Source organism: Syngnathoides biaculeatus, chromosome 21 (assembly GCF_019802595.1).
Source record: "Syngnathoides biaculeatus isolate LvHL_M chromosome 21, ASM1980259v1, whole genome shotgun sequence".
Classification (NCBI taxonomy): domain Eukaryota; kingdom Metazoa; phylum Chordata; class Actinopteri; order Syngnathiformes; family Syngnathidae; genus Syngnathoides; species Syngnathoides biaculeatus.
Window position 1 is genome coordinate 2809677 of NC_084660.1, and position 21423 is coordinate 2831099.

The window sequence follows — 21423 nt, forward strand, 5'->3', positions numbered from 1 at the left end:
GACGCGTTCAAGGGGTCATCGGAAATCACACAATTGTGAATTCCTGATTAATGATCATCATCTTTAGAACCACAATCACCCAAATACTGAAAGTAAGACAATCATTGTCAAGTCATTCCACTTTCCGCTCAAAGATTTTATTTCGTAACCTTCAACGGCTTCAACAATTCGGTGCTGCACAGGCTTGATCAAACAGTCTTTTTGCTCAGAAATCACTGTTGTCATTTTCTCCTCCTCGGATGGGATTTTTCCGCCGCCGCTGCTCCACTTTCTCCCGCCGGTCTTCTCGGCGCTCGCCGTCGCCCTCTGCGTCCTCCGGCCGGCGAAACTCCTCGTAAATGCAGCTGAGCGCCTTCGCTGCCTTCAACGACACTTTCAGGAATCCGATCACCTCCTGCTCTCGGTCCACGCGCACGACTGGAGAAAAGGTTGAAAACAAAACCCTGAGGCTTTCCCCCCGGGCGACCCGACAAAATCCGTCCCGTCGTCACGGCGAGACGCCTACTGTCGATTTGCCGTTCGGTGACGTCGTTTCCCGTCAGCAGCAGCTCCTGCAGATCCAGGAACGCGTAGCCGACGTCGGCGCATTCTTCGTCGTCGTCCATTGGCTCGCTGACAATTGTGAACTTCAACCTGCGCAAAGACACGCGGAACTGTGCGCGAACGAACACAAACCTCTCGTCGGACGACGCGAGATACCCTACCGGCCCTCGTTGGGGTCGGTGCCCTCCAACATGGTGTACAGGTACTGTCTGAGCGGAACCGACAGTGAACCGTCCACGTAGATGACTTGCAAAGTCAGAAAGGGATTTGCCCATCAGCGAAAAGAAATCTTTGTCTTTCTTTTACCGCTGCACTCACCTCGTGTGAAGTTGTAGTGAATCTCCTCCCCCGCGGTGGGCTTGCGGAGGGACACGGGCGTCTCCGTGGTCTCCATGGGGACGCCCAGCAGCCGATATTCCACGTAGACGCGCTGCACCGAGCGGTCCAACGCCACGTTTGACGAGGGTTCCAAGGTCAAGGACAGGATCTCCACTCTCACTTTGTGGCCCTGAGAGAAGGGAAACGGAAACGGAAACGGAAAGGACCACCAGGTGCTCGGAAAATGGGCTTGAATTGGAGTTCTTTTACCCGTCTTGTCTTTAGTCTGGGTGGGATAATAAGAAGGTCGCATGTCGAGGTATTTGAAGACTCTGACGGTTCTTCAGCTGCGTATCGGTCAGAGAAAAACGTACTTTCCACCATTCTGTTGACCAGACCCGCAAGGTCAAGACTGTCCTTACCACTTTGGCTCACGTCGTCTTTCGTCTCCTCCACTTCATCCACCGAAACAACATCCACAGAGGGAATATTCTGAAAGTCACGATACGATGCATCGTCACTATCGATGGGGAATCTCCTGTGAATTCCTACCTGAGGACCAGTCTCGATAGCGGAGCTTTTCCTGAGCCGCAACTCCACGGAAGAGGTTTCTTGAGATCTGAAGCGTTCAGATGAAGGGAGTTGTGTTACGTTAAAGAGTCCGGGCCCTTCGGTTTTTCATCGCTGTTGCGTATGACTTACTTTGACATCGGTGGTGAGTCGGAAGATGCGCTCAGTGAAGTGCAGGGTCCCCCGTCGTGTCGGCCGAGTGATCTCCTGTCCGATCTCTTCGTCCTGTTTGGTTTTCTGCAGTCGGGGGTGGGCTGCCAACAGACGTCATTCAGAACATGGTTCATTTCTGGCAAGTGTACCCCAATGTCGTGCTTATAAAACCCCACACGAGCATTTGTCTTCTTCTGGGTTCTCCCCGCCCCACTTGCTGAGTTTTGGGGGAAAACGCGTCAAAACTTGGGATATCCGAAGCCGTTGGTAAACTTAGAAGAAATCAAATGAACAGTACCTTTACTTTGGGCTTGGCGACTGGCCTCCGCGACCCTTGCGCTTCTTCGCGTCTCCCCTCACTGCCCCCCGCGGCATCTGCTGGCGGTCGGAAGGGGTATTTCCATTTTATCAGTACTCGGACCGTGCCCCGAGGACCCCCCGCCGGATCGCGTAGGACGTAGTCGCCTAGACAAGAAGAGCAAATGACGATTGAGCCCACAGCTGGCAAATTCCCTGCTTCCAGACTTCCTTTTTCGTGGGTTTATCTTGCTTTCCAAGTGCACACACCCATGATCTCCTTGCCCGTGGCCAGTGCTCTCAGAGGAATGGGTGTTTTCGCGAGGTAGGCTGACGGGATCTGGTCATCGCTATCGTCAAACACATACACCCAAAGATGGCTTGACCTGAGCAAATGAACGAGCGTACGGTACATTTTCATACTTTCCCAAAAAGCCAAATTGAGTCCACAATATTGTTCTCTTAGTGTACCGCAGGTAGCGCAGCACATCTGCCGTGATTGCAAGTGGGTAGCTGGCAGTATCGTGGAATATTGGGTCTGCAGTTCCCCGGACAGTTTTGGACACGTGTGGCTGCAGGTCGTAGAGCCTGTAGGTCAGGTACGCGTCGGGAAACATCCCCGGCCATTGCCCACGGAGGCCCTCGCAGTGCTCCAGAAGCAGCAGCAGTTCGTTGGGAATCCCGCTGCCGTAATCGTACAACTCCTGCCGCTGGTAGAAACTAACATGTTAGGGATGACGACCTTTTTTGAAAAGTTAAAAGATCATATTTACTGCACGTCCGCCTTCTCGCCAGCCCCGACTGACGTGGGTAGGCCTCGTCTGTCTCGGCGCGTTCCCGTCACTGTCTTTCATTGCCACGGCCACCGTGGGCTCTGCCGGTGGGAACAAGCGCGCCCAGAAATCCACAACACCAACTAGTTCCCCCTCAGAGCCTTGATAAGGGATACAAGAATAGTGGGGTTGCAAAATTCCATTTATTTTCTGGAAAATTTCGGCCTCTACCCAACACTCCGCAAAGGTGACGGCGTTAGACCTTGTGTTGTCAAGAAAGGGACTCTTGCATACCTGTGATATTGACAGAACCATTCGTGCACTCCCCTTTCCTCTCGATGGCCCCTACGAGGGACAAGTAGCCACTTCCGTGAGTCACGAAGCGGACACCTCCTATGGCCTGGTGGAGTTCCACTCTGACCCTTGAGCCCTGAACTCGCAGCCTCCCCAGATCATGGACTGTCAAAGCATAGCGGGAGGTGAAGCTATACTTGGGCTGGCTTCCCCTAGCCAGAGGCGTTGAGTGAACTTCAAAGTCCAAAAGGCCGTAGGTGCAGAAGGTCACCATGTCTTCAGCCTGGTCTGCGTAAAGGCCGCCCATATTACGAAGGCCGCCTGGGGTGAAGGTGCCCCCCTGAAGTAGAAAGACAGCAAGTTTTGGCTTCCAGATCGATCACACGGTGCGTCCACCCAGCCGTGAATGCAAGTATTATTTCTACCTTGATGTGGAGTTCCAAGAGGGACTCCCCGAGCCTTAGCGGAGCACAGAAAATGTCATCCTCAAAGGGCTGGACGAGTTCCTGGTCCCCTGCTGGCCACGTGTACTGTATTGGCATGGTTCCTTGATGGTTCTTGGTACTGTATGCAAAGGCTTTCAACTGGGCTTCACGGCGCATTGACAGGAAAGGTGGATTACATTTTTTGTTTCCGTGGAATTAAGGCTTGAACATGCCTCACAGGATCCTTCCTACCTTGTAATGAGTTGATCTGGAGAGCTTTTTTCGATAAAACTTTGTCTCTCTCTTCCATTGCCATCCTCACCTCCTTCCTCTCGCTCTCCAACCTTTTCTTCATTGTCTCCACCTCCCCCTTGAGACGGAAACCCTTTGGTTTGAAAGGGGGAAGAGATGGTGACTTACTGATACGGAGGACACGACGGCACCTGAAGGTCTTTGCTGATGTGGTGCTCCAACAAAAGGAGGCTCCTGGTTTTCTGCAACTCCAACACGGTCTCGGCGTGTGACGCCTGGATGTCAGTCAGCTGGAGGTCCTCCTTCGTTCCCTCGGGCTCGAGGAAACGTAAACCCTCCCTGGTCTCCTGCTGCATCCGGAAGGCCTAGAGCATGTGGGTGGCTTCTGTAAAGTTCTACCGTTAAGGGGGCGGGGAAAAAATAAATGACCTTTCCTTTTTGCCCACATACTTTGATCCGCAAAAGCGTCTCGCTGAGCTCTTGGGGACTCATGTCGAACTCCTCGATGACAAGCGTGGGAGAGTGAGAGAGAGTTTTTTTTTTTTAAAGAGGTGAAATAATGACAGTATAAACCCTAACCTCGCGTCAGTTCATTAACCTTGGTGACAGAGTCCAATCTGTTTTGTAGGCCAGATATTTGTTCTTTGTACTGGAGAACCTCCTCTTCCAGATGTTCTAGTTTGGCTAAAACAAAATCAATGTGGACGTTGAAAAAAAAAAAAAAAAAAAAAAGAAATGAATGAAAGATGCTGATTGTTGAAGAGGATTGTTTCCGTACTGAGAGTGCTTTCTTCAACAAAGGTGACATCACCGAGTTACCCTTATGTCGCTCCTCCAGTATCTCCTTCTCGTGTCTGAGCTTCTCAGTCTCCAACTGGAGTCTGCTCCTCTGCTCCTTCTCAGTCCGCAGCGCTTCCGTCAGGAACTGGACATCCAAGCCGAGAACGCCGTCCTCGGGCTCCTCCCGACGCGCAATGACCTCCCTGCATTGGTCCTCGTGCCCGCCGTAAGTAGATAAAGTACTACGGACGGGGAGGATCCAGAAATGTGGATAAAAACGTACTCAGGTGTGTTGAATTTGTCCTGTGGTCTAACCTCTCAAGTAGGGAGTCGTAGCTTTCTTTTATCCGATCCTTCTCTCCCTGCAGGTCTCTTATACGCTCGCGTAGCTGGAAGAGAAACCACCTTGTCGTCGAAGGGCTCTTACAGCAAGAGTCCCGCACAGCCCGCGGCGGCCTTCAAACCTCGCCCAGAGTTTGCCGAGATAGGTTGGCGGTTGTGAGCTGAGCTTCGAGTGTCAGTGCTCTGTCCCTCTCCTGCTTCAGCTGCTCATTCAGCTCTTCTGCTTTTTCCAGAAGAAGAGTCTGACCTTCCCTCATGGACCTCTGGCTCTGGGTCAGGCAATTCAAATCTCGCCTGTTAGCAGTCAGTCGGATTGTAATGGCTAAGCGTGTTCCTTTTACCTCCTCGAGCTGCTTCTCATAGACCTGGAAAGGAACAAAAAAAAAAAAAACACGACAAGGATGTACGGTGGATTCCTAACCTCCTGTTACCTTGCGGCGCACCTGTTGAAGATCAGCGATCTTCTCCTGCGTGACCCTCAAGGTGGCGCTCTTCTCGGAAAGCTGCTTTTGGAGACAGATCACGTCCACGTTCTCTCTGATGTTTATCCTGAACAGAAAAACGAGTGGCCATGCAATTTTTCATGTGCAGATTTGCTTCCTCACTTGGACTTTTTGTTTTGACATTGGACCTTCTTGACTTAAAATGTATTTAGTAGTGTGGGCTTTCCCCGAGTCACGCCTTGGGAAACTCCACACTCGACAATTTGGCACTCAAATAGCCTTTTGGATTCAAGGCAAAACGTCTTCAAGAAACGGGAAAAGTCCAGTCGTCTCGTTGAAACCCTGAGGAAAGCAGCAAAAAAGTGATTTTCACCTGTGCCTCTCCGCCTGTTGCCTCTTCATCTCTCTCACGGTTCCCTCCATCTCTCTCTCTTTTTCTCGCAGTGTGTCCCGAAGGGTCCGGGCGGTCAGCTCTAGGTCCGTCATCCTCATCTGCTCGCTCAGACCGCTGGCGGTACGACGTGGGGAAAGAAGCGTTGGACGGGATTTGATGTTCCCCTTGTTTTCTTTCCCTACTCACAATTTGTTGAGGTCTTCTCTGGTGTCCTCCATTCTGGGACAGCAGCGAGGTGGGGCTGTGCGGGTCGCCCTCCCGACTTCCCCGTCCACTTCCGTGCCTTTACCTTCGGCCGGGAGACAGAGACGGAAAGCCCAAACTATTTTGTTTGCAAGACCAGTTTCCCTTGGGGACAAAAAGGAAACAGGTGGAAGCAACCGGGACTCTAAGGTAGCAGCCACATCCAGTCAAGCAGCGCACCTTTATTGAACCTGTATGAAGTGCGACCGCCCAGGTCCAGAATGTGCTGCTTTGCCAGGCTGAGTTTGTTGTGCAAAACAACTTTCTGGCGCTCCAGCGTGGCCACGCGGCTTTCCAGCTCCTGCAGGGCATCCTCCATCTCCTTCTCCTTGGCGCCGCTGGACCCTGGGCGCGCCTGACGGAGACGCAGCAGTCTGGTAGACATCCTTTGAGAAGAAACGGGACCGATTTGTGATTTGTGGATAGTTTTAGGCGATTCTTGGTGCGTCGCCAGTCACCTGCGCATCTTTTGCCCCTGCGCTTGTGTGTGCTTTCTCAGCACGACATTCTCTTCTTGCACGTGGAGGCAAAGATCCTCCAGTTGGTCCCTGGGGAGGCGAAATAGCCTCTGAGGGTCTGGACGGACGTAAGAGAATAAGACTCGACGAAAGCCTGAAAATGTGACTCTGTAAGGTGGTCTCACCTTTTGAAATCATGACGTGATGCTTCTTCCACGGCTTCACGTTGGATACGGCATCTGCTCGGACGAGACCAAGACCCGTTCGTGAATGTAGTCCTGGAGTTTTAAACCTCTCAAATTGGAACTAACCTGCGTGAGCAGGCATGAGGCCTCCCCTCATCTGACCTACGTCTCTTACTGGGAGATCCCCCGCGGTCTCATCCACCACGGGCGACATGACGCCAACCACACCCAGCCAGCCAGTTTAAAGCACCCGGCCGGATGGGGACTTGAATGGAAATGACGACACCGTGACCAACAAAATGTGCAGTGTTCAAACACAGGAATTGCCGTAAATGCTGATCTCTCGTATTTTGTGTCAAAAACTTACCCTGCTATGTTGACAATTCCACGAGATTGCTCCTTGGGTTTATCCCAGCATATGCACACCACGCTCGGACAAGCCAAGTTTTAATCCAGCTTCCTCGTGCTCTCATTGGCTCAAAGTAAACCCAAAGACAACCCCGTGGCTCCATCTGCTTCTGCGGGTAATCCTGCCGGTGCGCTAATCAGATTACCGCACATCGCGTCGCATCCTCTCAGGTTAGTCGCGGCGTGTTCAGACATTTTGAGAGGTCTGGCGTCCGCGCTCAAGGTGAGAATGGTCGCGGGGGTTCCAAAACGGAGCGGGAGCAAACAGGTTCGGTTGGAAGCGACCACAGAACACAGAACGCAGGTCGAGAGGCACTCCAATTTATGGATGAAAATGCGTGCGGTACAAAGGATTCGAATCATTCAATCAATCAGCTCATTCAAGTTCGGCAGGGTTTTTCATCCAAACTGATCAGTCCAAATGTGTCTGTTTCACTTCAAATCATATTGTGACAGTATCTAAACTCACGCTTGAGTCCGCCGGTCGGATGATTAGCGGCGAGCTGTTCCTTCCGCCGTCGCTCACCTCCGGGTTGAAAAGGGGAAATATGGCCTCCGTGAAGTCAACGTGCGTAAAGGAATAGATGTGCGACTTGGCCTCGGCGTCGTAGAAAGACACCGTCCCGTCGGCTACGTCCAAAAATAGCCCGATGACCTTCGGCCTCTCGGGGAGACGCAGGAGCTGCGCCTGTGCCGCGCAGGCCCGGTACTCATTGGCCCTCCTCAGACAAACGGTCCAGTATCCGTCTTGAGGGCTCAGCGTCACCGAGCCCTTCCGGTTCACGGAGCCCCGAGCCACCCCCAGATCCCAGGAGGTCTTGTCCCCCACCTCCACCTCCCAGTAGTGCCTCCCTGCAGTGAAACCCTGCGGAACAAGACACACCGTCTTCTGTACGTCTCCCTTTCTGCTCCGTCAAACTTTATCTCCGCGTACCTCGGTGGCCAGCACGCACGGCACGGTGTCAAAGCGCTCCGGCAGGTCCAGTAGGTCCTGCTCGACATCCCCGTCCTGAACACGTCGCCCGTCCTCGGACAGTACGAGCCACGGGTTGGCTGTCCTGGGGTCCAGATAAACCTCAGCTACAATGGAGGGCAACAAACGATCATTCCCGGGTCATGAACATGACGTGAGTTATAATGTTATAAAGGCTACCTGCATACTGGAGCATCACGTCATGTTCTGCAAGTTGGGAAAAAAAAAAAAAAAAATATATATATATATATATATATAAAACGTTGAAGGGCTGCTGCTGTGTGCTTGAACGTTTCATTTTCATTTTGATTTTGCCTGACCTTGAATTGCAAGCAATTTTAAAAAAGAGCACAGTTGGTGATCAACGTGGTCCAAAGCTCTCCTAACAATCCCCACACGCGGCTGGAAGTCGATGAGGCCGCTGCAGCGGGACTCGGACGCTGAAGACCTCTGACACGTAAAAATTGAAGGCAACACCGTATCTCCAAAGAGTCAACGACTTGCAGCCGGGTTCGCCGCTGACCTGCAGGAGATCGAGGCAGTCGTCGGAGTGCACCGGCTGCTCCATCTCCCGACTTCTCCCACGCAGCTCCTTGATCTCCAGCTCCAGCTCCGCCATCAGCACCTGGGCTCTCCGCTCCATGCTGGCCTGCCGCCTCTGGATGGTCTCCAGCAGCTGGACCTGGCTTTTCTCCAGCGTCCGGGACAGGGCAGAGAAGATCTCTGTGCTGCGCTCCATTTCCATCTTGGCCTTTTCCTGGAGATAGAATCGAAACAGGTTGCTGTTGACAATTTGCACGGGCATTAACAACACCTGACACCGGTGACTAGGTGACGATTCAGTGAAGAGTCCGATTTGCGACTATGTGGAGAATTTCTGTATTGCATCTTGAGCCAACTCACTTTGCTGAGCTCCACGCAGTCTTTGATCTCCGCCACCTTCCGGAGTCGGTCCCGGATCATCTCCCGAACCTCAGAGTCCATCTGCCTCCTCCTGGCTCTGATGCGCTCGGACATTTCCCTGGCAAAAGAGTTCTCGCAGGGCTCCGGCCGAGCGGCGAAGACGGTTTGGCATCTGGGGCAGCTGGAGGCGGCGCTCTGGTCCCAGCGGGATGTGATGCAACTGAGGCAGAAGCTGTGACCGCAGGGAATGGACACGGGCTCGGAGAACACTTCTTCGCAGATGGCGCATTGGAACAGCGCCTCTGACAAGAGAATCCCGGGGGAAGCCATGACCTTGACAAAACACACTTCGGTCAGACCCGAATTCTACAAAGTAGTTTATTGGCGATCGTTCGTCGTTGACTTTCCCCTTGGCCCGTTCTGATGAGTACTAAATCCAAAATAGAAGAAGGGACGCACGATTTCAAGCGATAACACAGGGAGTGGGAGACCACGTAAATGTCATCTGGTCCCAGCCTGCCGCGTCCACTTGGAAGCAAATCCACGGTGCCTACTTCACCTTGCTTGCTGAATAGCTTTGACCCTCATTGTTATTTCTGCACCAAGTCCCTCTCTCGAAAATGAAAGAGGAGTCGTATACGCGAAAAAATGAAGTACACAAATGCAGTTCTTTGATTTGCATGTATAGGGAACCTCTTTTTGGGAGCATGCAGCACCCGTTATTCGTGCTTTTATAGCAAACATTAGCAATGGTTCGATATCGCAGGAAATGACAAGCAAATGATTCTTTGATTTCAAACAGATTCTGCAAAATCAGCGGCGTGTCTACCTTGTGACGGTTGGAGGTGCTCGGTCTCAGCGAATGGAAATGACCTCTGGGGTCCCTCAAGGGTCAGTTCTTGGACCTCTCCTGTTCAGCAGCTACAATGCTACGCTTGGGTCAAATTCTTCAAAACTTACAAAAATAAACCAGTACACGATGCATTTACTGACAATATAAGTCGAAGTTGGGTTTTTTTTTTTTTTTTTTTTTTGTTTCAAAGAACTGGAACAGAAATGTGCAAAAAAATGATTCCAAGTTTAGGAACTACAAAAAGACTGTATAGAATCAAGAAAATGTCAACCAAATACACGTACTTCAATATTTGTGAATATGGTGTCAAATGGGTAGAATCACAAAGTACCCTCCAAGTACAGCACTGTACGTATGCTGACTAAGCGACACGACAACTCCCTGATCATTAACAAAAGCGCTCAAAGTCCAACGTGACCGCGTAGACGACAAATGAGAACGTCTGAGCCCTCGCGGTGCATTTATTCTGCCCGCTGGACTCAATAGCACAAATATTTGACGCGGTTGAGGCGAGAACAGACCAAGATGAAGTTTGGCATCGGTCCTACCTTGACGTTCGTCTTGGTTGAAACGATGAGGACAAAGTTTTGCACTTGGCAGTCAAGCCGCCGCCCCCCCCCCGCACGGGGAGGAGTATAACGCCAAGTGCACGATTGGACATATTCGGACTGCAATTTTTAACGTTTGACATTCTGGGGAAAAAGCATTTCATTGTGTTTAAATGTGCGCCTTGCAACGTAAAAAAAAAACAATTTCAGGACATGGACAGCACGCAAGGGGGAAAAACGAGCTTTTGCTGTGCGCCTGAAGGCATCAGCAGCGGGTGAGCGTGGCAGCGAGGACCGCGGAGAGAATGAAGGAGGAGGAGGAGGAGGAGGAGGAGGAGGCGGCGGCATGAAGCGTCAAGCCAGCATCTAAGCTCAAACGCGGCTTCCCTGGTTGTCGGGGAAGGGAGGCAGGATGGAGGCCAACCAGCATTTTCTTTGCGGGGTGGTGGAAGGTAAGAACGCTCGTCTTGGGCATCTTTCACTCGTCACACGGCGGGATCCGCTCCTTTCCCGGACCCCTCCCTCATCCATCCGTTTGGACCTACATTTTTTCGCATCGAGATATCACATGCCACCTGCGATCGGTGGACGGCCTTCGACGGAAAGGCGGCTGCGGTAGAAAGTGGGACAAGGAGGCGGCGAGGAGGCGGGTGCGCGCATTCGACAGAAGATAACGAGGCGCGGTATGGATTGGGTTGAGTTACATGAGAGGAGAGGCACAGAAACCGCTCTCGTGACGCTGAAGCCGAATAATAGTTTCAGACCATCAGCGGCAATTTCGAATGGCTCGCGCAAACTTTGGGCTTCGACTCAAATTGACCGACTCCACGTTGGAGTCAATCGGACCGTCACTCGCCTCGGTGCCATCTTCTGCTAGCCAGCCGGTAATTAGGTCTGCTCCCCGCAGGCGAGCGAGAAAGCAAGTTCCAGAGCGAAAGGGGATGTTCGCCGGACGCGGTTGTGTGTGTGACGGACTTGCCACTGGTTGGCAAAATGCAGACATCGCAAAGGAAGGAGCGAAACGGCGGACATGTTCCGGTTTCTAAAAATAGCAGACGTTAGCCAGAGATGAGTGAAGGTCTACGCACGACCCGACCACATTTCAGGGGAACTGCTTTGAATTTCAACCAGGTCTGGGACAGCTGGGATAAGCTCCGGCACTCCTGCAACCTTTGTGAGGATGAGGATGGATGGATGGATGGATGGATGGATGGATGCTTTGATTTTGGTGAATAATCGCGCAGCGCCGAGCTACGGCGGCTTGAAATGATGCGGTCTCAAAGCCGACTAAAACAGACAACACGGAGTGCCTTCATCGTACAGCGTTTCCATCTTTGACCTTCCGTCAACAGGTTTCTATGGGAGGCCCTGGTCTATGGACCAGAGGAGATTTCTCTTCCGCTGGTAAGTGTTCCACCGCTGTGTGTACAGAATTGCCGTTTGTCCGTCGCTACATTTTCAACACTGTTTTGGCACCCGTTTGTTCCGGCACAAAACCGCAAACGTCTCTTTACCGTCCGCCAGGTGCGGAGGGGGAACTGCAGTTATTTATAGATCCGCTTCTTCAGGCACAAATGCGGGCGGTTTTCAGGGTTGCGTAAGTTCCGCACAGTGGGAACTCGCGTGGAGATGGCGGGCGGAGTGGTGGGTGCACGATACACGCCACCTGTCCAGGAAACGCTAAGCGCCGACAGCAGAAGCGGACCACTTATGTGTTTTCCGTGCGCTAGCACAATGCCATTCACCATTCAGGTCATTTCCAGTGAATTAGCCAAAGGATCAATACGGCGCTGCACCTGGTGGAGTACGGCAAGACCTCAGACGATATCAATTTTTGATACGCCGACATTCCCTGGCCTTCTTTCTCTCCGCAAGGATGCAGAATTGGGGTTTAAACACTTACCTGTACGGTCCAAAAGATGACCTGAAGCACAGACTCTTGTGGAGAGAAGTCTATTCACCCGAAGAGGAAGGTAGGAACGTTCCATTGGTCCGTCTGTCGAGTCCAGGTTCTTCCTCTCCCATCTTGAAACGCTGTCCTCTCAGGTCAACTGCGCACTCTTATCACGGAGGCCCAGTCGAGAGGCCTCAGGTTTGTCTACGCCCTCTCTCCTGGTCAGGACATCGTCTTCTCCTCCCCCTGTGACTTGACTCTCCTGAAGCGCAAGCTGAGACAAGTACTTCATAGATACTTCATTCGCACACACACACACACACACTTCAAAAATCTTCACAGGTGTTGACTTTGGCAACTCGCGTGGTGTTGCAGGTGTCTGACCTCGGATGCCGGGCGTTCGCCATCCTGTTCGACGACATCGATCACTCCTTGTGTCAGGCTGACAGTGAGGCCTTCTCTTCGTTCGCACACGCTCAGGTCACCGTAACCAATGAGATTTATTGCTACTTGGGGGAGCCGCCGGTCTTCCTCTTTTGCCCCACAGGTACGCACCGTGCGGATCCCTTTCCGAGCCCCGCTCGTCAACAGTGAACTCCCTCTCTCCCTTTTAGAGTACTGCGGTTCTCTTTGTTCCCCCAGCGTGCAGAAGTCTCCTTACCTGCAGACCGTTGGCGAGGACTTGCTTCCCAACATCACAGTCATATGGACAGGTAAGGCCACCGGCTTCTCTACGCACCCAGGAGTCACGTCAACTGATTTCTTGGGACTGAAGACTGTGATTGGGAGAAATCGCAAAGAGCGGGCCAGCAGGGACCTCAGGCAAGGCCAGACGATCTCAGGGCCCTGTCCCGTCCTCTGTGTCTCACACCCGATACAAAGACCCTTAGACTCCGAGAAGTTTTTGATGTTGAAATTTTCTCGACTTTTTCCCCAAGTCCCTTGGATCTGAAAAGTAGTCACCGTCTGGTGGGGGGGGGGGGGGGGGGGATGGGAGGCTTGAGTCTGAGCAGTTCTGCTCACAAAGACTATTTTTAAACACGCAACAACATATTCACGAGCTCTTCCAGGAAGGGACCGAAGGACAGCGGACAAACGACGGCGCTATCGTTGAACGCGATCCCGTTTTCTCAGAGTGATCGATGGGTTGATTACGAATCGTGTCATGACTGAAAAACATAATTGGCTAACCCTGTCCAAGTGTACTTTTTTAATAGTATCATAAGTAGGGCAAATTCTCTGGCTGCGTTTACTGCTGTCCTGAATATTTTCTTTGGATACATTCCCCAGTCTGAAGCACTTGAACTGATCGTACTGCAATGATATATATATATATATATATATATATATTTTTTTTTTTAAAAAAAACTTCAGACCAGCCTGCACTTGCTCTTCCCTCCGTGGCCTACAGGTAGCAAGGTCGTCTCTCGGGAACTTTGCGTGGAGCGCCTGGCTGAGGTGGAGTCCGTTCTTCAGCGCCCGCCACTCATCTGGGACAACTTGCACGCCAACGACTACGACTCCCGCCGGCTCTTCCTGGGTCCTTTCAAGGGCCGCGAGCCCTGGCTGAGAGGACACCTGAGGGGCCTCCTCCTCAATCCAAACTGCGAGTTTGAGGCCAACTACATCCCGCTGCACACCCTGGCAAGTTGGTACAGAGCCGGGAGCCAGGAAAGCAGAGGTGACGTTGAACAGATGCAAGGCAAAATCAATGCGTCTTGGAGTATATTTGCCATTTGGGTGCAAATTTGTCGGTGTTCAAAACATTCAAGAAAGCGCAGAGGCGGGAATCTGCGAACACAGTACACTCACGCAGTTGTTTGTACCGTCTAGATGAGGAAAGGGATTACTGTCCCGACAGAGCCTTGTCCGCTGCATTACGTGACTGGATGGAAGAACTCAACCAACCTCTCCGAGCAGGTAAGCTGCAAATATTCGACACGAGAGATTCCCAAATGGAAATCACTTCATTGGTCCGAAAACAACCCTATGCGATAAATGCGTGGCTCAATAAAAGCTGTGAACCGTTTTGTTCTGTGAAAGCTTTCCCTCTTCACCGATTCAAATGATGAAACACTTGTCGGTACGAATTTGTTCCCAGGTCGGCAGCGCGCACCGGCAGATCAGCGCAGTTCTCGATCCGAAACCCCGGACAGATCCGGGCGCACGTCGCCCTTTCGAGGGACCCCCGCCGTGGCCAAACTCCCCGTGTTCCCCCTCAACTCCAGCTCCCCACCTCCCTCACCCACCAAGAGCAAAGGGGGAGAGAAACGGCAGCCCGCTCAAGCCGAGAACCGAGCGCCGGCATCCGGACACAAGGCCCGCGGTCGGGGCCTTCTGAGCGAGTTCCAGGTGCGGCTGTTGGTGAGCCTCCATTACCTGCCTCACGAGCACGGCCCGTCGGCCCAGAAGCTGCTCCGGGATCTGACCTGGCTCAAAAGCAACTGCCACCTGGTCAGCGCTAACAACAAGAAAAGTTCGCCTCAGAAGGTCTGCAATCCTTCTAACGCTCCGGGGTGTCCAAAAAATAAAAAATGAAAATAAAATCAATGAAGGCCGCGGGGGTCATATTGAAGAAACCTCTTTACGTACCAGAGATTGGACACTCCCGTTCTACAGTCCTCTGTTTGGATCCAGGTGGATGGTGGACTCAACAGGTGTGCGTCCGCAGGTGGACGAGTGGCGGGGTCGAGCTTCTGACTTCCTGTCTCTGTGCGAAGACATCGCGCAGCTGCACTGCAGCGTGGTAGGCGGGGCCAACCGGGCCGTGCTGTACGACCTTTACCCTTACGTGTGGGACCTGAGGAACACGGCGCTCGTGGCCAAGGCCTTCGTATGCTGGCTGGGTGAGGAACGCACGTCACAAAAACGAGAAGGATGCAAGTCGGTAGAGAAATGGGAACGACGACGCTAAGAATGCTCATAAGAGCTGCTGTCGCTCTGTCGCTCAGATGGTCGCGTCCTGCACGACAGCGCCGCCTCGGCCTCCTGGAGGAATTGCTTCCGCTGTGAGTCATCGGGGTCTTTCCTCGGGACTAATTCCCGTTGTCGGAGCACAAAAGTACTTTTTGCTTTGAGACAGTGTGCGGGGAGACAGCAGGAACGGACACGCCGCCGGGAGAGGAGTCGGAGCCGTGGGCGTTGAAAGGAGGCGTATCCGGGGAAGCGCAGGTTTGTCGTCGGCTCGCTCGCTGACGCGAAACGGCCGACTCGGGTGCCGGACTCAGCTCGGGTGTGGTGCGCAGATGCTTCTCCCGATAGGCAGCAGCAGTGAACTCTTCACTCACCCTCCTCCTCTCTTCCCGACCTCGCGTCTTTACAACATCAGGCCCTACCAAAGCAAGGACAAGGTAAGGAACTCGCGCAGCCGGTCGGTCGCGTTGGTCCCAATCATTTTGTTTTCGAAACGGATGCAAACTTGCATCTTTTGGATGACCCGAAAAGTCGTCATTTGGGAGCTGGGACGACGGACGACGCGAATCTTCTCCAATTCTGGATGTGAATGAAGCAGCATCAGAAGTCAGAAGTGGCAACGTTCAACATCAGCATCTAAAGAAGATGTGAACAATCAAATGACGACAGGAAGTTTGGAGCTCATTGGTTGAGTTCCCGTTTGTCCCGGTTTCCGTCTTTCCGGATGCCAAAAGCCGACCGCTTCCCCTTTCTTTCTTTAGTTGATTGAAGTAAGTTGAAAAAAATCAAACCTGAATCTTCTGGAAGTCTACCCGGCAACACGACCCCCAAACTCGCCGAGTTTTTGTCACGGTTTCAGTTCAGCTAAGCGGGCGTCACTCGCCGACGGTTTGGGAACATTACCATTCGGTCCCTCGCAGGTGGAGTTGTACCGGATGGTGCGTCAGCTTCACCTGCGGTCTCAGTGCGCCCGAGAGCCGCCGGCCGCGTCTCATCCGGATGTCGTGGGAGACAGGTGCCCGCCTCCTGATCTGCATCCCGCCGGGTGCCCCTGCTCAGTCATTTTTTTTTTTTTTTTGCTCGTTCAGGTGTCTGGGAGCGTGCCTGGCCTTGTGCCCCGAGTACTGCTTCGTCTTGGAGGATGAGCTGGGCCCCTGCGGTTGTATTTCGGGCATCCTGGAATTCGGCTCTTTCGTCAAGAGGTGCCAGGCCAGCTGGTTGCCCGCCATGAGGGACAAGTACGTGCCCGACGGAGGCCACGAAAACACGCAGGTGCGTACACGGGTGGGCGTCTGATCGTCCTTCGTGTCCTCAGATTCAGATTCGGTCCGGCTTCACCGGAACCGCTGCGCTAACGCTAGCGAGACGAGCCGACATTAGCCAAAGCTGCTGCGTTGCCGTCCTGACTGGAACAAAATAAATAATAAATCAACTGGAAACCGCCTAACCGGACCGAGATTTCTCTTGATCATTCCCACAGAACTTAATCAAGCTCATGGAGGAGGACCAGGGAGAGTATCCGGACTCGCTCCTCTATCACTTCCCCTCCCAGCTGCGTCTGGACGCCCTGCCCGAGCTGGTGGACGTCAGCGTCAGCCGCACCCTGCTGGTGGCCCTCCTGGCGGCCCTGAAGGCCAACGGTGAGGACGGCCGCGCCCACCGAAGCGTGTAATCTCCTCCCGCTAATTCGGGCGGCCTTTGCGCAGGTTCTCAGGGTGTGTTCTGTGAGGTTCAGCCCACCGACCGCCAGAGGCTGGAGTTCTTGACTAAACTGGGCTTCCTGGAGATCCTCAGAGGGGAAGCCAGGAGCAGAGAGGGGCTGGTGATGGCCAGGCTGCTTTGAGGACGTTGCGGCTCACGTGCAACGGGGGTGGGGGGGGTCGTCTTAGTCCAAACGCACAAAAACTCATAAGGAGGTGCGAGCAAAGCACTTGAACCAAATCGGGATTGAAAAATGGCTTTAATTACATCCCGAACTGTAAAATGTGTCCCTGGTTCCAAACTAGGACAAGGTCTGCTATGCTCGGTTCTGGAGGATTTGACACATGCGTAGTTTAGGTGGGTGTTTTCATGCATGAAATGTTGTGCGGCAAGTCGTTGAAACAAAAAGTCTTCTGAAACGCAAGTGGACGCCAAGCCAAAACTTCAACGGAGACAGTCACACGTGCACGGATGGCACGAAAGCTTTCCCTCGGCTCCTTCCGAATTCACGGGCCGTTCGTGCCAAAAAGGGGATGAAAATCAAATACGGGCAAAAACGGGCGGCCGGAAGCACAAGCGACACCACTCGCACACGTACGCACCGTTCCAGAGACAAAATGTTTGTTCCAGTGGTTTATTATATTTTTTTTTCTCTACAATTCACACTCGATCGATCAATAAATGACAGACTGAGAAGCGCTTTTGCACGTTTCTTATGATCAAACCCATCGCCGCCGTCTGTGAGATGAGAAGAAAGTCCGACAACCGGAAGCACGTCGACTCCAAAAATAAACAACAACAAAAAAGCTCGTAGGCGTAATTATAGAAGCAATTTTCCATTACGTGAGGCGTGTGAAGCGAAGAACGCTGCTAAATAAAATGAACCGAAAAGTCGCCTTCACTTGTCGTGTCTTTGGTCTCGGGCGCGTCTCCGGCTACACGTCGGTGCTCTCCCTTTCCTCGGCGTCGGCCGCTCCCCAGCGTCCGCGGGAGCGCAGGTTCCGCTCGGGGGACCCGACCCGAGCCAGCGGGATCCGGTACGCGGACGGGGCGCCCGGCAGCAGCAGCAGCAGCGTGGCGGTCAGCGTGGCGGCCCAGCTGCACGCCGGCACGCCCGTCTGGGTTCACATCCCAAAAGGCGTTGACATCTCGCGGGGATGACCCCGACCGAAAACCTCACAAGGCTGCCTCATACACACCCAAAACAACCGGGGGAGCTGTGACCCTTGTGAGGATAAGCGGCTTGGGACGCGCGCTACGCTATATTCGCTCTGCAATTGCATGACATCGAGTTGAGTAAAGCAGCATCTATTTTAAAAGGCCAGACGTGGTTTTTGTTTGCTTTGTTTTTCCCCCCTTCATCGTTGGCAAATTTGACACGGTGAAGAAAATCGTTTCCGATAAAAGATGATGATGATTAATAGACGCAGCGGAGGCGATACTTACACTTCCCAGCAGATTGCTCAAGGCGATGTCGACAAAAGCGGACAGGAAAGCTGAGAAAGAAGCAGCACACACACACACACACACACACACGAAGGCTACACGTGAAAGGTTTTTGGGGGTTTTTTGGGGGGCGGTTCCTTACCACTGGCGATGGCCAACAGGTGCGTCCTCCAACTGAAGGTGAAGAAAAGTCCGCCCACGGCCATGCAGCCCAGAGCTCCGTTGAAGCCCGACAGACCCGAGTAGAGCCACTCGTGGCGCACGGCCACGGACAACCCTGCGCACATGCTTGCAATCAAGCCCAACAGAATTGCACTTCCGAAACAGGCCACGCGGTGGCGCCGCTACACACGCACCCCACCGGAACAACGTCGTAGGAACTGGTCACTATTTAGGATTTCAGGATGACGCGTGAAAGAATTTCAGTCGTGCGCACGAGAGTGTTTTTGTCGCGTGTTCTGTCCCTGGCGGCCCCCTCGGATCCACACGTGGCCGAAAACACCCCGGCGAGGCTTGTTGATGCAGGTGCGGGTGGGGGGTGGGGGGACTCGGACTCGGGGAGGAGCAGCACGACTTGGACAACGGCCGGAAAAGTTTTTACGAAACGAATGTTCTTGGGTCGCCATCCTCGCATTCTGCTGTACCGTCTGCGACTTGTGACATGTCGGGCGTTAAAAAGCCGGGTGGGCGACGTGGACGCAGAGTCAACGTTTCACCGGATCGCCCGTCGGAAGTGACGCTCACCGGCCAGAGTCCCGACGGCCGAGCCCAGCAGAGCGTGGACGGCCTGCAAGGGGGAGTAAAGGCAGAGTCCGGCCAGAATGAGCAGCGAGGGGCCCAGAGAACCGCAGGCGAAGATCTGGCCCACGCCGAGAGGGACGCCTCGCAGGACCTGTGCGCCAGAGAGCAGAGTCCAGTTGGCTCTTTTCCCCCAACCGGGCTAAAAGCCCTCTCGCGTGAATTTGGGTGATGCGTTTCTAAATACGATAAACATCGGAAGACGATTGGCCACGGACGACACAACGACTGAACTGGGGAGATACGGCAACACTACATTTTTGGATCGTGTCGAAGGCACTAGAAATGCAAAAGTCTCAATCGGGTTTGGGCTGATGAAAAGAATTTGGCGTGACAAACGGGATGGTCTGGCAGCAGCTCCACCGGTGGCCGTTGCTAGGTAACTGCTGCCCGCCATCTTGTTCTCCAGCGCTACGGGGGCCGTTCGTTGTGCGATTTCAAATTTTCTCAAAGGATACTCTCCAAAACATAGACCGCGATGCACTGTACTCCTAACGGTCAAGTAAATACGATAAACTCCCGTACCTCCGTCGCGTCGAGCGCCGTGACGTTGGGCGGCGACCGGCTCGGCGGTACGGCGAGGCGGCGCGGGAAGTAGGGGTTATCCGGGCCGGTGCACAGGAAGTAGAGGACGATGACCGTGTTGAAGGGAAAGACCGCGACTGGAAGGTCCCAGCGGTCCAGCACCGGCGTGAGACCACCGAAGAAGAAGACACTAAACGGGGCTGAGATCAGAAACGCCGTTTTCCCGTGTCTCACCTCGTCGCCGAGCCCAAGCAAGCCGGCAGCAGCAGCCACCAGTACCAGTCCCCGGCGCTGCTGAACGCTCCCATCAGCAGGGCCACCAACATGCCGTTGAAGCCGTGGAGTCCTCCCCGTACTTCCGCGCTGCTCACACATACGACCGCAGTTGCTGAGCAAGATTGGCACCAAATATCCTCGAAGTGCTGGAAGGTTTTCTGCCTGCGTCGTTTTGCTACACGATGGAAAATGCCAGAATCCAGACCAACTAGGAACTGAGCAAAGTTCAGTTTCAAATGGTTTGGGTGCGCTAACTGCAGCCACTCGTGCTAAGAGGCGGATACGTTGTGACTGAACAAGGCTGGATGACTTCAAACATGCTTGAAATTTGGTCGCGCAGCGTGACACTTACTGCCACCCTCGGACTATTCTTTGGAAACCAAAAGAAGCAAACTGGCGTCAACCTGTCTTGTCCCAGGATGAGCGCGACGAGCGTGGAGGTCAGCAGGCCCAGCGTTCCCAGCAGGCCCTGCCAGGGCGAGGCCCAGTAGAGCGCCAGCAGCATGAGAGCGCCGCTCAGCGGGTTGTTGGCTAAAATCACCCGAGTCACCCCCCGCAGGGCCCACACGGCCACCTGCAGCGCCAACCGCCGGTCTGGGGAAAACCGGCGCGGATTTGTCAGTGCCAGGAGCCGATCGGCGGCTGCCACGAAACAACATCGAAATCTTCCCCCGTGGGAAATGTCTTGCCGCTACCGATCGGTTCTCGTGCTTAGTCGAGATCCCTGACTGGGAACTCGGAGACTGGCTGGTTTGGAAAAGCCGTTTGCAGCCGAGCTGGGTGAGTTGGTTTCCCTACCTTGCATGTACTTATCCAAGCTCTCCATGTCCCCAGTGAGCGCCATCAGACGCCGCACGTCCCGAACCTCGCCTTTGCTGTCCGCCCGCATGGCTGAGAGTTCTCTTGTCCCCTTTGAGCAAGAACTCTTTCAGCCTTCTGAGTCCAGTCCAGCCCCCTCCCTCCCGACCTCCCGAGCTGATGACTTATAAAGCGGTAGACCGGGCAACGGACGGACTCGGCTTGGGACGCAACCGCCGGGGTGGGGCAAAGTTCAACCCTCATCTCGTCACCTATTGCTTATTTAGGCTACTCATCCACCATTTTTTTATGGCGGCATTTGCAACGGTGTTGATTTGCGAAGCTATTAGCGGGCCAATGTTTCTTCAAAAGGTGGAATACGTAACCCTCCGAAGACGACGCGCCCGGACCTGGTTTTGCCCCAGGTGAGCTTCTTCTTCGTCCGCAAAAGACTTCAGGGAACCGGTGGGAATGAGTCACGACGCAAACCTCTTGTGAAGACCGGGGTTCGAATCCCCGTCCAAAAACACTCGAAATTGTTCCGGGTGGACAAAGAGAGCTCGGGTGGATTCGAATCCACGAGAAGTAAAGATGAAGTCAGGTGACGAACGGATGCCGAAGGTGAAGAGAAAAACGAAACAAAAACATTGCGCCGGGTCCGGGCAGGCAAAATCCAAACGGCGCCGGGACGGGCGCGTTTTGGAACGGAGACCTGACAAACGTTCGACATCGACCCGACCTTGTAAGGAACCGGAACGGCTTCCTCCTTGTCCTCCATTTGTTGTCCTTGCTTTCTGTTGCCATGGCAGCAGAAAGAAGGGCCTTGCTTGTTTGTTGACACACACACACACACACACACGCGCGCGCAACCGGATGATTGCTCCGCAGAAAAATAATATTTGGCGTCGTTGCCGCGG

General features: G+C 53.5%; 4 protein-coding genes across 11 annotated transcripts; 1 reads left to right on the forward strand and 3 right to left on the reverse strand.

Moving 5' to 3' along the window:
- Positions 1–130: 130 nt before the first annotated feature.
- On the reverse strand, positions 131–7314 carry rpgrip1 (RPGR interacting protein 1). 5 transcript variants are annotated; one of them, XM_061808307.1, is made up of 30 exons: positions 6838–7314; positions 6597–6735; positions 6471–6524; positions 6286–6403; positions 6008–6213; positions 5771–5873; positions 5564–5698; positions 5191–5296; positions 5089–5112; positions 4870–5016; positions 4721–4794; positions 4445–4647; positions 4224–4309; positions 4076–4126; positions 3817–3990; positions 3626–3743; positions 3374–3537; positions 2949–3288; positions 2655–2815; positions 2353–2591; positions 2152–2267; positions 1883–2049; positions 1564–1685; positions 1414–1480; positions 1284–1353; positions 1132–1208; positions 862–1051; positions 705–789; positions 506–633; positions 131–417 (listed from the first exon to the last, which is right to left on the reverse strand). In XM_061808307.1, the coding sequence occupies exons 2-30, from the start codon at positions 6682–6684 to the stop codon at positions 206–208; spliced, it is 3825 nt and encodes a 1274-aa protein (XP_061664291.1). In that variant the 5' UTR covers positions 6685–6735; positions 6838–7314; the 3' UTR covers positions 131–205. The 5 variants fall into 5 exon arrangements, with proteins under 5 accessions (XP_061664291.1, XP_061664292.1, XP_061664289.1 ...); XM_061808308.1 differs by having other exon boundaries at positions 4870–5112; positions 6637–6735; XM_061808305.1 differs by having other exon boundaries at positions 4076–4123; positions 4870–5112.
- Positions 7315–7320: 6 nt separating this feature from the next.
- LOC133494944 (zinc-binding protein A33-like) lies at positions 7321–9084 on the reverse strand. The gene is made up of 5 exons (XM_061809251.1): positions 8755–9084; positions 8375–8608; positions 8250–8301; positions 7813–7958; positions 7321–7743 (listed from the first exon to the last, which is right to left on the reverse strand). Exons 1-5 carry the CDS (start codon positions 9082–9084, stop codon positions 7321–7323), a joined length of 1185 nt encoding a protein of 394 aa, XP_061665235.1.
- A 1419-nt stretch (positions 9085–10503) lies between these two features.
- si:dkey-183c6.8 (protein O-GlcNAcase) lies at positions 10504–16816 on the forward strand. 4 transcript variants are annotated; one of them, XM_061808311.1, is made up of 17 exons: positions 10504–10607; positions 11508–11559; positions 12031–12128; positions 12202–12332; positions 12425–12596; positions 12664–12762; positions 13461–13730; positions 13883–13969; positions 14151–14539; positions 14721–14895; positions 15001–15057; positions 15132–15220; positions 15295–15399; positions 15883–15977; positions 16051–16234; positions 16443–16602; positions 16669–16816. In XM_061808311.1, the coding sequence occupies exons 1-17, from the start codon at positions 10568–10570 to the stop codon at positions 16803–16805; spliced, it is 2340 nt and encodes a 779-aa protein (XP_061664295.1). In that variant the 5' UTR covers positions 10504–10567; the 3' UTR covers positions 16806–16816. The 4 variants fall into 4 exon arrangements, with proteins under 4 accessions (XP_061664295.1, XP_061664298.1, XP_061664297.1 ...); XM_061808313.1 differs by lacking the exon at positions 10504–10607 and adding an exon at positions 10745–10838; XM_061808312.1 differs by lacking the exon at positions 10504–10607 and adding an exon at positions 10747–11286.
- A 33-nt stretch (positions 16817–16849) lies between these two features.
- On the reverse strand, positions 16850–20597 carry si:dkey-183c6.7 (urea transporter 2). The gene is made up of 8 exons (XM_061809252.1): positions 20518–20597; positions 20113–20373; positions 19667–19795; positions 19433–19622; positions 18854–19001; positions 18252–18386; positions 18110–18159; positions 16850–17781 (listed from the first exon to the last, which is right to left on the reverse strand). The coding sequence occupies exons 1-8, from the start codon at positions 20595–20597 to the stop codon at positions 17599–17601; spliced, it is 1176 nt and encodes a 391-aa protein (XP_061665236.1). The 3' UTR covers positions 16850–17598.
- Between the last annotated feature and the right edge of the window lie 826 nt (positions 20598–21423).